Source organism: Serinus canaria, chromosome 4 (genome assembly GCF_022539315.1).
Source record: "Serinus canaria isolate serCan28SL12 chromosome 4, serCan2020, whole genome shotgun sequence".
Lineage (NCBI taxonomy): Eukaryota > Metazoa > Chordata > Aves > Passeriformes > Fringillidae > Serinus > Serinus canaria.
In genome coordinates this window covers 59,425,511-59,440,816 of record NC_066317.1, presented here as the reverse complement: position 1 = coordinate 59,440,816, position 15,306 = coordinate 59,425,511, and the positions used below count along the sequence as shown (strand labels likewise).

The 15,306-nt window shown below is 41.1% G+C and overlaps 1 protein-coding gene across 4 annotated transcripts in view; it reads left to right on the top strand.

Moving 5' to 3' along the window:
* Positions 1–15,017, top strand: part of PPP2R2C (protein phosphatase 2 regulatory subunit Bgamma) — a 190,115-nt gene extending 175,098 nt beyond the window's left edge. For all 4 annotated transcript variants that reach the window (XM_018924773.3, XM_009099319.4, XM_050973346.1 and 1 more), the window contains 2 exons: positions 1,705–1,796; positions 11,828–15,017. In XM_018924773.3, coding sequence (XP_018780318.1) covers positions 1,705–1,796; positions 11,828–12,119 — 384 coding nt within the window. In that variant the 3' untranslated portion in view covers positions 12,120–15,017. The remainder of the gene's footprint in view (positions 1–1,704; positions 1,797–11,827) is intronic.
* Positions 15,018–15,306: the final 289 nt, after the last annotated feature.

Genomic DNA, 15,306 nt, shown 5'->3' with positions numbered 1-15,306 from the left:
TGATAGTCTTGACAAGGTAAGGCATCTGAGAGAGGAATTGCAAAATCCTTTTTGAGAAAGCTGATAGAAAGGCACAGCTCCAAGCTGTGACTTGGACACACTTTGCAAAGGGCGTGTACATGACAGTGGTCATGACAGATGGCTGCTGGAAGTGGTAACAAGAGAAAGACCTAGAAATGACAGCCAGGGAGGCAAATGTGATCGACTTCCTTCTGCCTTACCCAACCTTTCTATTTCTTCCAAGTATTGGGAGCTCTCAAACATGACAAAGGAAAGAATTCCAGTTCTGTAACAAATTACACTACTAACATAAAAAGGTTTTATAGAAAGAGAAAGGGAAAGGATTTAATTACAGAGAGTGTAGGAGACTGCATCAGTAGTAAAAGTGTTCTGACCTATTGCTCACTGTGATGGTAAATGCATTTAATTGTGGAATGTTCTATCTGCCATTTGCCAATTAATTCCTTTATAAGACATTATCTGTTAATGAACAATTCAGTGTTCATTTATTATGAAAATTGATCGTAACTAAAATTTATAATCCTTAATAATCTTACATTGCAAATATTCTTTGGATACTGTACAGTTTGACTATCAGAAATGGGTAAGTTTATAGAAAACCTAGGTGAAAATTCATTGTTCCTCACCTGGTCTTGATAGAGGTTATTTTACTACAAGAAATGTTTATTCTGGCTCTCAGGCCAGAAGAGGATGCTGGGCATCCATGAGCAGGAACAATTTCACTGGACTTGCAAGAACCTGTAACCTCAGAATGGCAGAGCTAAATTACCCCTGGGCCATTGGATTGGTGTGTTTCTCTAGGAGGTCACATCTTTGTTTTACGGTTTCTATAACAGCTAGAAGAAAATATCAGGAGTGGAAGTTCATTAGTAAATTTATCTAGGCAGGAATTTTGTATCTTATTATTTCCTTATGAAATAAACCAAATAATTCAGAAGAAAAATGAATCAAATTAAGCAAAAGACTGAAACAGTTTGCATGAGATCTCTTTATGATAATCCTTGTTCAGCAGAGATGCATGGCCTAGAGGAGAGAGATCTTCTGCTGGCTACTCTCACTTTTATAGTTAGTAAGTGAGAAGTTGCAATGTTGTGTTAAAGTCTCAGCCAAATAGGAGAAATCCTTGGGCTAAATTAGTGTTAGTCTTATTTGCAGCCTGTGCAAATACAGCCTTGTGCTGTATTTGACTTCTAAAATACCTTACAAAAATAAATGTAATACCATAAAGATTCTTTTCATAGAGCCAAGTTCTTTCTGCCATAAGTGAGAATCCACTTATCTTGGAATGTGGCATTTTTGTTACCATTTAAATTAGACTTCTTGCACATTAATTAGCCCATCTAGGGTATCAGCTGTTGAAATGTCTTTGAGAATTAGGCTAGCACTGAGAAAATCACCCAAGCAGGAAACAAATATGTTGAAGAGGGGTGGTCTGCAGCCTGCTGAGGGAAGCCTGTTTTGTTCCTTCCTGCAACAGTAATTCTATAGCACCTGGTTAACTGGGCTGTGGAAAAGTACAGTTAGCTTCTTTGGAGCTTAAACACAGTATCTTCTGCAGAGCTACCAATCTGTGCAGCATATTTTGAAAGTGAACATGGGAGATAATGCAAAAAGTGAAGGGCTGTTTGTGGAGTTTTATATTTTCTTTGATTTCAAGAATAACAGTTATTTTCTTCAAAACAGGTCCATGATTACCTTAGAAGCAAGTTATGTTCCCTCTATGAAAACGACTGCATCTTTGACAAGTTTGAATGTGCATGGAATGGATCAGACAGGTAATCAATCCATCCTTCTGTCCATCACTGTCCTCATTTGGCAAAACACCTCCCATATGATGGGGAGCAATCCAAAAGTAGTTACAGGTGATTATTTTCCACATCAATGTGCAGAATCACATGCCATTGTTTGGGAAGGTAGAAGATTTGGATATTTGTGCAGTTGTGTCTCTGCCTTAGAAATGATGTGTGCCTTAATGACCTTGGCTTGTGCCCTAGGGGAAAAACCCTTCAAATTATGTCCATCTTCACCCAAATCATAAATAGGCTGCAAAAGCTAAAAAGAATGATGCCAACTCACAAAATCTCACCAACACACTAAGGAAACTTACATGATCCTGTATTTTCACATGAGCTACCTCAGAAATTCAGTTCACTTACTGGAAATGGGTGTGAGGAAGGACCATCACAGGCACCCACTGATTCTCTAAGTGAAAATTTCATTGTCTCTCATCTGGTCTTGATAGAAGTTATTTTACTAGAAGAAATGTTTATGCCCTCAGGCCAGGAGAGGATGCTGGGCATCCATGAGCAGGAACAATTTCACTGGACTTGCAAGAACCTGTAACTTCAGAATGGCAGAGCTAAATCACCCCTGGGTAATTTAGCTGCCCAATGACACACTGATACCTCCCTCCATCAGAGCAGTCCCTTTCCCTATGCACTGATGGAGAGGTTCTTTTTATCTTGGACATTGTTTCTTGTTGAACATTTTAATGACAAATACTAGAGCAAGTCAGAGAGTTCAAGCAAGGATGGAGTGGGCTAATGCCCTAATGCTGGAAAATGGTGGCAGTGCTTTGTGGGGTAGGAATATGGTACAGGAGTAGCTGAGCAGCCAAGAGGACTGGGTTAGTAAAAATGGATAAAATCCAAGAGTATAGTGCAAGGTGAGGATTTTAGTTAAAAAAAGAGCACAAGGTTTCGTCCTAGCAGCTGGAAATAACTCCCAGGGACATTCATATGCTAGGTGACTTTGGAAGGGATTAGCAGTCTGCAAAATGCATGTGAAAGAGAGCCCAGGAGCCAATATTGAGTGACACACAGTGACTCCTGGTTCAGCAGAGTTAGGAGCCAAGAGGCAGAAGTTTGGCACTGAGCCTAGAACTGCTCCTTCAGCTCAGCCTCTCATTTTGGAAAGCAGTCTGTCTCATTGTATTGAAGCAGGCCTACCCACCCTGGAGTGGGCAAGGACTGTGAAACAGGCAGTCTGAGACATCTGTGAAAGACAAATATGATCCTTGCTTGAATGGGCAAAACTGGGCTATCCAGCAGAGAAAGGAGTAGTGGTGACATTATGTTGGGCTCTTATTCAAAGACCTTTGAACTGCATTTACACATTTCCTGTCCCTCATGTCCAAGGTGGATGAACTGATCAAGCAGATGGACAGCTGCTCTAAAGAAGAGAGGCCAGGACTTTGGTTTTCATCAGCTTAGCAAAAGAGATGCCAAGATTTTTCTTGCTTGTAGTAAGTATATCAAGGAGATGAACATAGGAAGAGAATCTAGCTAGGATAATGTGAGTGATAATGGCACAACAGCAATCAGGTGTTGAAAGTCAACAGGTAGTTATAACCTGGAAATTAGAGATAGTTCATACCTGCCCAAACAATGACAAGCTGTCTTCCCATCCTGAGTGGTGGAGGTACAAGAAATCCAACTGTTCTTATGGTGGGGCTCAGGAAATTTGTCAAAGCAATTATATGCAACATTGTTTAAAATTTCAAGTCTGAACTTGGAAGTGCAGAACAAAGTCTCTTCTAGTACTGTGTTCCACAGATGCAGATCAAGTATCATGCAGTACACTGGGTAAGGGGCACCTTCTCTTTGGACTGTTTTCTTTTGCTCAGTTCATCTACCTGCCCAATGGGAAGATTCTCTCTTTGCTAAAAAATGAAACTTTACCCTTGTATCATTTGTTATGAAAATGAAAATACTTATACATTCCATTTTCTCTAATGCCTGCATGTGAGAGTGGTTTGTTTTTTGACAAAAATTAACTCACCATTGAGTATTCCCTGTGATACCATCTGCTGGCCATTTAAAATTACATAGATGGACTGCACTGAGCAAAATACTTCCCAGATTGCTTTCATTGCAACTTGGGTCAAAGATTGGGAATGACTCACAGAAATTTTAGTGGAAGATCCAGGTTTTGGGGCTTTTCTCTGAAACTCCCAAACCAATGCATGAATGGTTGTTTTAGCTGAGGGTTTTCTCAGCGGGGTCATGCCTTGAGTTTGGCCCTACTAGAAATACAAAATTTAATGCATTTATTGGAAGACAGACAGTGCTGATTCCTGCCTAAGTCTGGCACAGAACAACAGTGTATTCAAATCATGTAGCTATTGGGAAACTTTGAAAAAGATCTAGGACTTTTCAGGTATTTACAAACCATTTTGCTTATCCTTGATGAAAATTCCTAGTGCATTTTACAGGATGGGCAGCCACTTACTCCCAGGCCTTGAGTCTCTCTCTGGCCAGATGAAGTGCTGCTGTCCTCATTAGTGTGGTAAGACCACTCTCTGAATAGCTGCCTGGTAGTAATGGAATTCTTGTTCAATATCAGGGTTTAAAGTGAGTGTAATATTTTCATTCCTACTTGACAGATCAGAAAGATCAATGCAGGGAGTAATTATTAAGTGGGAACATTAGATTGTGAGGGCTTCATTTATTGTACTGCCCAGACACTGAGGCGTTATTAGTCATGCACAATTACCAAACCTGTCACTAAGCCCAATGTGCTGCTCTTGGTTGTAAGAAACTCTCGAGTAGAGGAGCTAGAAACATTTGACAAAAGAAAAGGGCTCTCTTTAATTTAGTTATTTCTTTTTAGGAGTCAAATGTATCAGAATTGATGCTCATAGTTTGATTCACTGCTCTGAGCTCCTTGCTTTATGAATATGACAAGTATTGCTATATGTTACCAGAATATTTTTTTATTGGAAGATCATAATTTAAATAATACTTAGGTACTGGTGCCTCTTAAAAAACAGTTCATTTGAACAGTGAGGTCACCTAATTTGAGTCTCTTTATATGCAGTTTTTTAAAAAGGTCTATTACTAAAGGTAAAAATCCCATATTGACAATTGCACTCCAAAGAGATGCTGCAGTACTTTGATTATTAATCCATCGACATAACAGTAAAAACTGCAGTTCTAAATGTATTAGTTTTATCTTTAGCAGACTTCAAAGCTATAACGACAATTTATAGTGACAGGATTGTTCAGTTAAAAATGAAAGTGTGTTTATTATTTAGGTGAAAATACTTTGTATTAAGTTGTGTCATTACTAAGAAGTTAATGTAGGCTATGATAGAACCTGATGGTGAGGCTGTTCACAAAAATAATCAGCATACGTGAGCTCTGATTAGAACGTGATTGATGCTCAGTTACTCCAATGAGCAGGAACTAATACAATCAGACAGAGCTGATCTCATCTGCTGAAGGGCACATTAATCACTGTGTACTTTGGCAACAGTGGTCAGGGGAGGGAGCCAAGCAGGGGTCTCACACTAATTCATCCAGATGAACATGTATTATCTGTAGTTGAGTATATTACACAAAAATCATGCTATCTTTATTGTGTATACATCATTACATGACTGTGTAGAATATGTGAGCTGTACTTATACAGCAATTTAATTTAGCTCTTCCATTCACATCCAAAGACAAGTCTTTTAATAATGACCTGGAGGAGACTGTTTTCTTCCCACTGTCAACAGCTTTCAGTTTTACCTTAAAAAATAAGCACTTTGTAGCTTTTTGTAAGGTAAAGGTGCTGGGAAAAAACCCAAACAAAACCTAATTCTACATGATAGCAAGTGAACACCTTAGTTAACTACTTTTTTTTTCTTTAAAGATTTCAAATGAATGGGTGTATAGGACCCCTGCCAGGGAGACTTCTAACTACCATCATGAAAAGTGATATGCTGCAAGCAGATGAGTGAAGTCACATACAACTGTTCAGTCAGTCCTTTCCTACTGAACTGTCATTCATCCCCCTGAATATCCATCAGCCTTCACTCTAATCAGGAGGAATTGGCAGATCCCATTGGATGAGATGTTAAGAGTCTATTCCTGTTTGGCAGCACACTCCCTGCTGGAGAGCTAGAAGACATCATTTTATTCTCAAAGCCTGGCATGTCAAATATTAGCTTGGAAGTACTTGGGGATCCCTTGTTCCTATTCCCAGTCTTATGCAAGCCAGCTGTACCAGGGTGCCAAAACCCTGAATCCAAGTCAAGTGTCTCAAGTTTTTCTAGCAGCCTCCTCCCCAGGTTTAAATAAACTCCTTCTTTGTGATGGGGAGTCAGTGACTTTACACAGCACAGCATACAGGAAAATTTCCCAGTATTTCAGGAGTTCCTCATTACTTGCAACAATGCTTCTTCCTTTCCCTTTGCTATAATAAATCTCCCTTTTTATTCCTATGAAAAATGTTGTTTAAGAGTTTTTTCTGGAATCAACCCTTTCTTACATTGGGTCAGCTTGTCATGAAACCAGATCTGGTGGACCTTACATGTTAATCCTAAGAGGCTGCACGTGTTCTCTTCTGCTCTGGTACACATGGCAGTGAAATACTGAAAATTTAGGGGCTCAAAATATAATTGGGACACAGTTTCAGGTCAAGGAAAAGGTTCCTTTTCATGCTGGGTGCCTGAGGGACATCTTTGCTGGTATTTGCAAGTGTGGGGCAGGCTCTGGTGGAAGCTGCTCTCTGAGTCTCCTCCCCTAACATATGCAAAGTCCAAGCTCTGCCTCTTGCCCCAGGGAATGATGTTCTGCTGCCACACCTGCACTGAGGGGTTGGGCAGGTTTAGTTTTTCTGTCACCCTTAAGCAGGATGTGTGCAGGTCCTTGAAGCCCTGCTCTTAGTCCTGCCACACCATCCCATGGCTTCCATAGTCTCGTGAGCAGCCGTGAAATAGGGGAGCTATGAAACAAGCTGAATTTCTCCAGACAGTAGAAATCTGCAGATCAATAAAAACCTCTCTACATCTGGGAAGACTAATTTGGGCCAAAATTAGCCCAAAAATTTTCAAAGAGCTAAATAAACTCTCAGAAAACCCCATAAACAAAAAACCCTAAACAAGAAAAACAACACAAAGAAATGTGGAGCAAGTAATGGTTTGGTTTTTAAGCAAGCCTTAATTCCAGCTGATATCCCAAACCTTCAGGGCAATCCCTGGCATCCAGGAGTGGAGCTGAATGGAGATATTTTGATGAAGGCTGTTGAATGCAAGGATGGCTGCAACATGGATAACATTTAAGAGGTTGGCTTGAAGTATGGGAATAAAAAATCTGAGAAATACAGATTTGCCAATTCTTAGTGACAGACATGTTTGATAAAATCCCACTGCCTAAAAAATATTATGGAATATCTAATTGCAGGTTAGTAAAATAGGGAAAATCCTATTCAAATGCCTTTGAGGCTTGTGAAGTAGAGAATTTGTTGACCACCCAAGAGAAGCAGAACTTTTTAGTGGTGAAAATCCCATACTGAATTATTTCATTTAACAAAGTCACTAACAAAACCAAAATATTGAGACTCAGATGCTTAAAAGGATTAAAATAATTAAAGATGCTGAAGCCATCAGTAGTTGAGAGGCTGCTTCTGTAGACCCTAAAACTCTGGCCCTAAATTAAACACCAGTGGTACAAAGTTGGTGTCATACTTAATAAAATCACTATCCATACATAAACATTTGTTCCTTTTGAGTATTACTGTTACAATCCAAACAGGAAGAACTTTTTTCTCTCAAAGTCTTTATTTCAGACAATTTTACAGGTTGAAAATTTACTTTTAGAAAAAGCAGCCCTACTTGAATTATTGCTGGCTACCAGATCAGCGTGGCACAGAGTGAAGAAGCCTGAACTGAATGGGAGGTGTACAGTTAAAGTTCTGCTAATTTGGGAACTACCTCTGCTGCCCAAATGAGTTTTGGTTCGTGGGGATTTGCTGTTTCCCCATACTTCAGCCCAAAGAAGGCAGGGATGCAAGCCCTGCCAAACATCTGGAGAGCCAAGCAAGTTGTCTTTTAAGACTGGATTGTAGGGGGTGTGCGGAAGGGGTGAGCAATGAGACTTACAGAAGTAAAACAAAGACTTGAAAGGTGTGGAAAAGGAAGAGAGAAGCAGATAAGGCAGGTTTTTATTTTAAAGCTGTAGAGCAGGATGCTTGGAAATGAAAAGTCAATAAAAGTAGGGATTGCTCTTGCACTGGAGTTTTCTCTTTTACGTTTTACCTTCTGTAAAAATGCATCTGTTATTCTTGGCAAAAAAAAGGAGGGGTAAGACTGGGCCCCAGTGACCCCGCATGAGGACGGAAGTTTGGCAGTGAGATGCCTCAGATCCCATCACTGATAAGCAAGTATGGCCAGTGTCAGTGCAGACAGGAGGAATCAGTAGCATTTTGTGTTGTCACTCAAACACACATCCCTGAAGAATTGCCAGGACCTTGCTTGAAGCAGATCAAGCAGAGGGAGCAGAGAATACTCCAGATGCCCTGCAGAGCAGCTCCTTGCTGAGAGGAAAACATTCCCTGCCCGGGGCAGCACAGGAGGGTTAACGTGGAGCTGTGCAAATGCATTCATGGCCCTGCAGGTATGGGGCATTGTCTCCTTCCAGAGCACTGGCTGGGCTGCAGAGGGTGAAATGTAGGTAGTGGTAGTCATGCTGCAGCCATTGGGGTCTTTCCCTGCTTTTTTGTTTGTTTGGTTTGGGGGGTTTGTTTGGGAGGAGATGAGGTGTGGTGTTGTTTTATTTGGGGTTTTTTTGTAATCATTCTGCCTGTAGCTGTGGTGTTTTGAGCTGGTGCAGTCAGGCTGCAGCTCAGCTCCAGCTATCAGTGCACTGCTCTTTAGGGTGCTCTGGAGTGTGCTCTGATTCCAAAATACATCTGCATGGCATGGATGATGGTACCTCTGACCTGGTGCAGCACAGCTTGTAAACCTGTCTTCTAAGGAAAACTAAAGGTGGTTAGACAGAGCTTTTCTGGGCTGCTGCCTTACACACCTATGAAGTAGTGTGGGCTGTTTTGAATGAGGGACTTTGACTTCTTGAAACCAGCCTCTCCTGCAAGGGTTTTGTCCAAGCCCTTGTCATAACACTGCTGTGCAGAGCAGTGTCTGGAAACACAGAAAAGACTCTTCCTACATTGAGCTACAATTTATATTCCATTATTTAAAAAAAAATCTGCTCATCCCATAGACTCCATTATTGTACATTATATTTTCCTGAACAGGAGAAAAATTGCAGGCTTACATCTAGTTTTCACTCTCTTTTATTACTTTAAGCAGCAGGTAAGGTTATAATCCATCTGTGTTTGTGACCTTGAACAAGAGTGGACACTTTCTCATTTACATAATGCTGTTTTTTACTGAGCCATTAAACTGCAGAAAAATAGGGCCAGCATGAAAACTAGTCATCTACATATGTTAAAAAATAACTGCTGTAAATCCAACTGAAGAAAGCAGACTTTTAAAAATATGCAAGAGTTCAAGAAATTAAAAAGCAAATGGACTGTAAAGGCAGTTTTACTGCAAGCAAAACCTTCTAAAATAAGACCCTTAACAAACACCTCTCTCTGCATTTGGTGCACTGGTACTCTGCCAGCCTGGAAGCTGCTTCCCTGTCAGTTCCCACTGCCATCAGGAGGGATGCTCCTCTTTCCCCTGGGAGACACAGCTCTGCAGCCTGGGGCACAGAGGTGCCCCAGCCTTATGAACCCGTTTCAAAATTTTGCCTGGGGGAAAATATACAGATGGACTGCATCACAAATTGTGTATGTTAGTGCTGAGATATGAAATAACCTCGACTTTTTCATGTTGCGAATAACCATTACAGCAGGAGCTGTAATGACAAGACGCGGTGATTTGGAAGGAATGAAACGTTTGATTTACTGCTGTTGATTCAATTTCTGAAATGGGCACTAATCTTGATCAATAGGCTTTCTGCAGCTTCTGGGATACATTTTATCAAGCTGTCACACTGACTCCTGTTTTTTAGCTTGTGAGGTTGTTAACTTGTGCCTTGCTAGGCAGGACTGCACCCAGCCTTTTGGGGGTGAGAAGGAAAGGGAAACATCTCTGCAAGCAACCAGGGGCAGGTGCTGCTGCTGGAAAGCAGCAAGAAGCTCCCTGCCAGGGCTGGACGGGGCTGTGTGTGGACAAGTGCCCCTGTGCATCCCCCAGCAGTGAGCTCCCTGCAGCCCTCCAGAGAGCAGCCCCTCTCCATGGGATGAAGGCTGTAGGTGAGCTCTCGCCTAGGGCAGTGTGTGCTGGGTCTCTGTGCTGCACTGTCTGCTTTGCAGCAGTTCCCTTTGGCACTCCAGGAGCTGCACAGAGCTCTGTGTGGGATCAGCTGCCATCAGGCTGTAGTCTGCCATCATCAGACCTGGAAGGATCTGCCATCAGCAGGGTGGAGCTGGCTGATCCCAGTGTACAAACCCAGCACACCCACTCCAGTTACCCCGCAGCAGCTCTGGAGCCTGCTCTGCTCCCATCCCCAGCTGTAGTCACAGCATGATGGAGGGGCACAGCTCACATTTGTGCTTTTCCAGTATATCATTCATTTGTATTACAGTTGCTCCTAATGGCCCCAAATGAGACCAGGGCAGCTCTGGCTGGAGGCTGTGCACACACTCTAAGGCACTCCTGAATCCAGAAGCATCTAATCCTATCAGCTAGGGAGGGTCTGTATGGTGGAGAGTCTGGCTTGTGCCTGAGAGTTCTCCAGTGTTCTCCCATATGCTCCATGTTTCCCTGGCCAGTCTGCTGCTCAACACAGATCCCCCCCAACAGCAAAGTGTGAAAGCAGCTGTCATTTGAGATGGGGGTTTGTTTATTAATGCCATGCACGTCAAATATGTTCTTTTGGGCTCTATTAGAAAGGCAAATAGTTACTGATTGCCTGAGTCTTAAAACTGTACATCTTTTTCCGTGGAGACCTGACCATTTGGGGTGGATACCCTCTTACAGAATGGAAATTCAGAACAAAACCACCCTGTTTGGGGCTGAGATAGGAGAGTAGAGTACAGCCATGGTTTCACATATGGAAAAAGTTCACAGGGGATGAGCTTTCAAACAAGGTTCTGAAACCCATGATTATGCTAATCCAATAACCTGGGGGCCATGGATGAAATCCTGAATTCATTAAAGTTAGTGACAAAATATCCTCCCCTAGGGACTAGGGGAACGAAGCAACTGGCAATCTATTATTTCAAACTGCAAGTTGACTAATGAGGTAATTTTTATACAGATCAAGGTATGTTTTTTGTCCCTTGCTCCCAGACCCAGAAATATATCTTGTCTTGATATTTCGTTCAAACTTCATATAAGAGATGCCAGAATCCTGACACCAGTGTGTTTATTTCTAAGAAGAATTGTAGATATAAATTTTAATGATGTCTGGACTTGCAAGATCTGTGGCTTCAGCAAGGAAGAGTTTCATCTAGAAAGAATTTACGTGTGTAAATTCAATGTGATTTTTCAGAACCTTTCAAAACACCCTTCTTCAAAATACTCTTTAAAATATATAATTATGTACTAAACCTTACTGTTGTATCAAAAGATTTGAAATATGTGGGAAATTTTAAGACTCTTTCTGGCATCTTGGTTAAACTCAGCTGTCATTAAAGGTAAAGTTCCAGAGAAAGGGAAAAAGCCTGAAATGTATGATCCTTAAGCACACATAAAAAGCTGGAGGGTAATTAAAAATAACTTTTTGAAACATGTTGCTTTTATTATCTTCTGATGCGATTCTCATGATGTCAGGGAGCAGACATTACTTGATGAACTGTAATTTTCATTGAATAATATGGGAGGGGAAGGCATTGTTAGAAGAAAACTCTTCATTCTGGGGAGCACTGGGAAAACCCCCTTTTTTCCCCTTACTCTTTCCCATCTGAAACCAGAAGACTGCTGACCCAAAGGTCAAACTTGTCTCTCCTGATCCAGTCACGTTGGTAGGCTTTGCCCAGGCTGCTGTTTAAGTGCCTTTGTTGTGTGTCTCTCTCTGTCTCTCTGCAGTGTGATAATGACAGGTGCATATAACAACTTCTTCCGAATGTTTGACCGCAACACCAAGCGGGACGTTACCTTGGAGGCTTCCCGGGAGAGCAGCAAACCACGAGCCATCCTCAAGCCCCGGAGGGTCTGCGTTGGAGGCAAGAGGAGGAAAGATGACATCAGTGTTGACAGTTTGGACTTTACTAAGAAGATCTTGCACACAGCATGGCACCCAACCGAGAACATCATTGCTATAGCAGCGACAAACAATCTGTACATATTTCAGGATAAAGTGAACTCAGAAATGCACTAGATTTATCAATATCCCTCTATATTTACAAACCAGCCTCTTGAGAGTTGTAGAAGGATGTGATCTTCACAAAAGTTGTGGCTTCTGTGGTGGGATTTGTAGGTTGCATCCTTTCATCCCTCAGCCTGTATCATTATTGGTGGCAAGCCAATTATTTTCCATCACTGCAACTGTATGAGTAAAAGGCACGAGTGCAAATCCAGTACTGTGGTCTGTATCGGTTCCTTTACACAAACAGGGATATTTATTCAGTTTAGGAGTGTTCCTGAGGAGGGCTGAGGCTCCTAAGCCCCTGTCCCTCCTTTCAAGGGTCTCAGTGGTTTGCAGGACTGTGGTGTTCTGGTGCCCTTCCTGCTTTTGCAGTGCACAGCATTTACCACATTGTTAGAGCTTTTTGCCTCAGTCTCTTGATTGTTTTTTTCTTTTTCCAGTGCTGTTTTCCTGTCTTTCAATTAGGCTGAGCCTGTTTGAAGGAATTAATAGCCACATCCCTTTAGAGCATGTGGCACATTGGAGGGACCTCATGAGAGCTAGAGCCGGAAGCAGAATCCCTGCTGGTGAAAAGTTGGCCCATCTCACCCATCCCATTCCTTTCTTTACAATACCCTCTTATTTATTTATTTATTTATTTATTTATCATGTTATTTTGTGATTCACCTTCCCAAGTGACTAAGTGACAGACTGGTATAGTTACTCAGCCAGCTTATTTTAAGAAGTTTATTCTCCATGGTTCTCTTTGCTCTATTTAGAACAATAAGTAGTATCTTCATTGTGCGAGGACTATTACAAAACTTGGCATTGCAACTCTGGAGGGACTGGCTGGTCAGACACAGCCTGGCAATTCACACACAAACTCATGCTACCATTTGGGGTTGGAGTTCTGGAAACCTTGGCTAGAAAAGCTCTCCTTGAAGGCAGCAACCAACTTGAGTGGGAACAAAGTTACATCCCTGCTAGACGCTTGATAAAGTCCCTTGTTTGTTGTTTGCAGGGTGGTTATGTTAATCCTGGCCTTTGGGGAATACAGGCAATGCCTGGTGTCTGTAACTGTGAAGGGAATGGCACTGCGAGAGGCGGCGGCGCTCTGTGAATTTTAATGCTTTTCAATGAGGCCACTTCTAGGACACAATGTTAGTCCTGGAGAAACACGAAAATTTGAAAAATCCAAACCTAACAAAACCTTTTTCCACAAAAATGCTGTTAGATCTATCTCTGTTCTGTAATGATGAGTGTCATAAATGGAAAAGGAAAGTACACACAAAGTATGGGCATGCAGGAATGGTATGGGAATGGTGCAGTGGGCAGGAAGTCCTCTTAACCCAGGGAAAGAAAGTTCTGCTGCACCCTTAATAGCTCTGGCAGAAAATTCAATATCCCAAAGGATTCCTACTCTAACCATGAGTAAAAGAGCACAACTTGCATGACCTGTTAATCTGCCCATATTAAAACTCCTCAGAAAAAAACCTCTTTAAGCCATTAAGCACTGATTTCTTGGTAAGTGGAGAATGTACTGATGAAGGGATCTGCATGCTTTTGTATTTTGGTTTGGGGGAAGGGTGGGTGAAAATCTGCTTACAAGAAATAAAAAAACAAAGTCTAGAGCTTTTATATGACATCACAACACCACACCTGAAATCTGTCGAAGTTTTCTAGATCAATGCTGAATATTTTGTGTGTACAAGCACAGACATGTGCACCAGTTTCCAGCCACACGAAACACATGCGGTATGAAATGTGTAGGGTGATTTTAAAGGGAACAAAGAATGTTTGTTTATAAAATACTGTGTGCTATAGCAGGCATGGACAGTATATGTACATATTTATTCTAACGAAATTTAACAAAATTGCTTTTTCCTTTTCTTTTTCCTTGTAAAAAGGTTTAAGAGTGTGGTAAATTGTATAGAGAACTTGTTAATGCCAAACTACTGCTTCAAGGGTGTCATACAATTTCTTTGACTTTTGGACCCCTCCATTAATCTTTGCAGCTCAAAAAGAAAAAAAAAATGCTATCAGTTCATATTGGCATTTACAACTAGAGATACTGTAAAACATATATTTAGCCTTTAACATTCTCAAGTAATATTCTGTAGATAACTTATTATAAAGCAGATCTTAAAGCAACCTTTTTTTTTTTAATTTGAAGTACCTTACTCTGTTACAGCTTTGGGTACCAAAAAGAACATGTTAAAATTAAATAAACAAATATATCTTTGGAGCTTTATAAAACTAATTAAATACCCAACCAAAATACCATTAAGTAATTCTAGAAGAAATAAATAGAACTCTTTCAAAGACCAGTATTCCGTTCCTGTCTTTGACATCACTGTTACAGATCGGTTTCCTGGTTTCTTGAATGTATGGAGAGTTAACATCGTCATTGTGAACGTTTCCAACTTTCTTTCTCTTTTTAGTTTGAGCTTTCAGTGGTGTAGAGTAAGTGATGGTAAAGTTGGTAAATCTGATTGTTTTGAAAGCTGTTGTTCATGGCTGCATTTTTTGTGTTGCACAAATTAGCTAACTGTTGTTGAATAAAAATATAAATATGTTAATACCAGCTTTTTCAATAAAACTACAACCAAAAAAGGCATAAATAGATGACTTCAAGGCACAGCTTATTTTTAAGCTAGGCAAGAAAGTTGTTTTAGATCCTTCTACAGAGGAGGAAGAGTCACAGGGGTCAGGACACGGAGGGCAAGCTACTGTGGGAACTTCAATTGTTGTGGCAGGTGGAGGAGAGAATACATGCCATGAGTTGGATTAGGGTGTTGTATGGTGAGGAGTGTGGGCAGCTGGAGCAGAGCTAGAGACATGCTTAGGTTCAGTCTTGGGACCAGCTTTTTCTTTTGCTCATAGCCCACCCAACCTGGACTTTAGGAGTCTTGAGTCTCCATCGCCTACAGATGGAATCAGAGATGTGCAGTGTGAATTGGCACACAAAGTTACAGGTAAAAAATGGCATTGATTTTGTCACCAAGACTGCGGGAGAAGCAAAAGCCCTCCAACAACATTTTCAGTCTTAGAGAATCAAGGCATTACTTTATTTCTGGCTAGGGTGTGCAATCAAAATAATTTCATTCACACAGAGCCCAGGCGTGTAGAGAAAACCTTTCCATGACACTTGAATTTTACCAGATTTTTCATAGACTTTATACAGTCAAGACCCATAGAGATTCATTGGTTCCATGTTCAT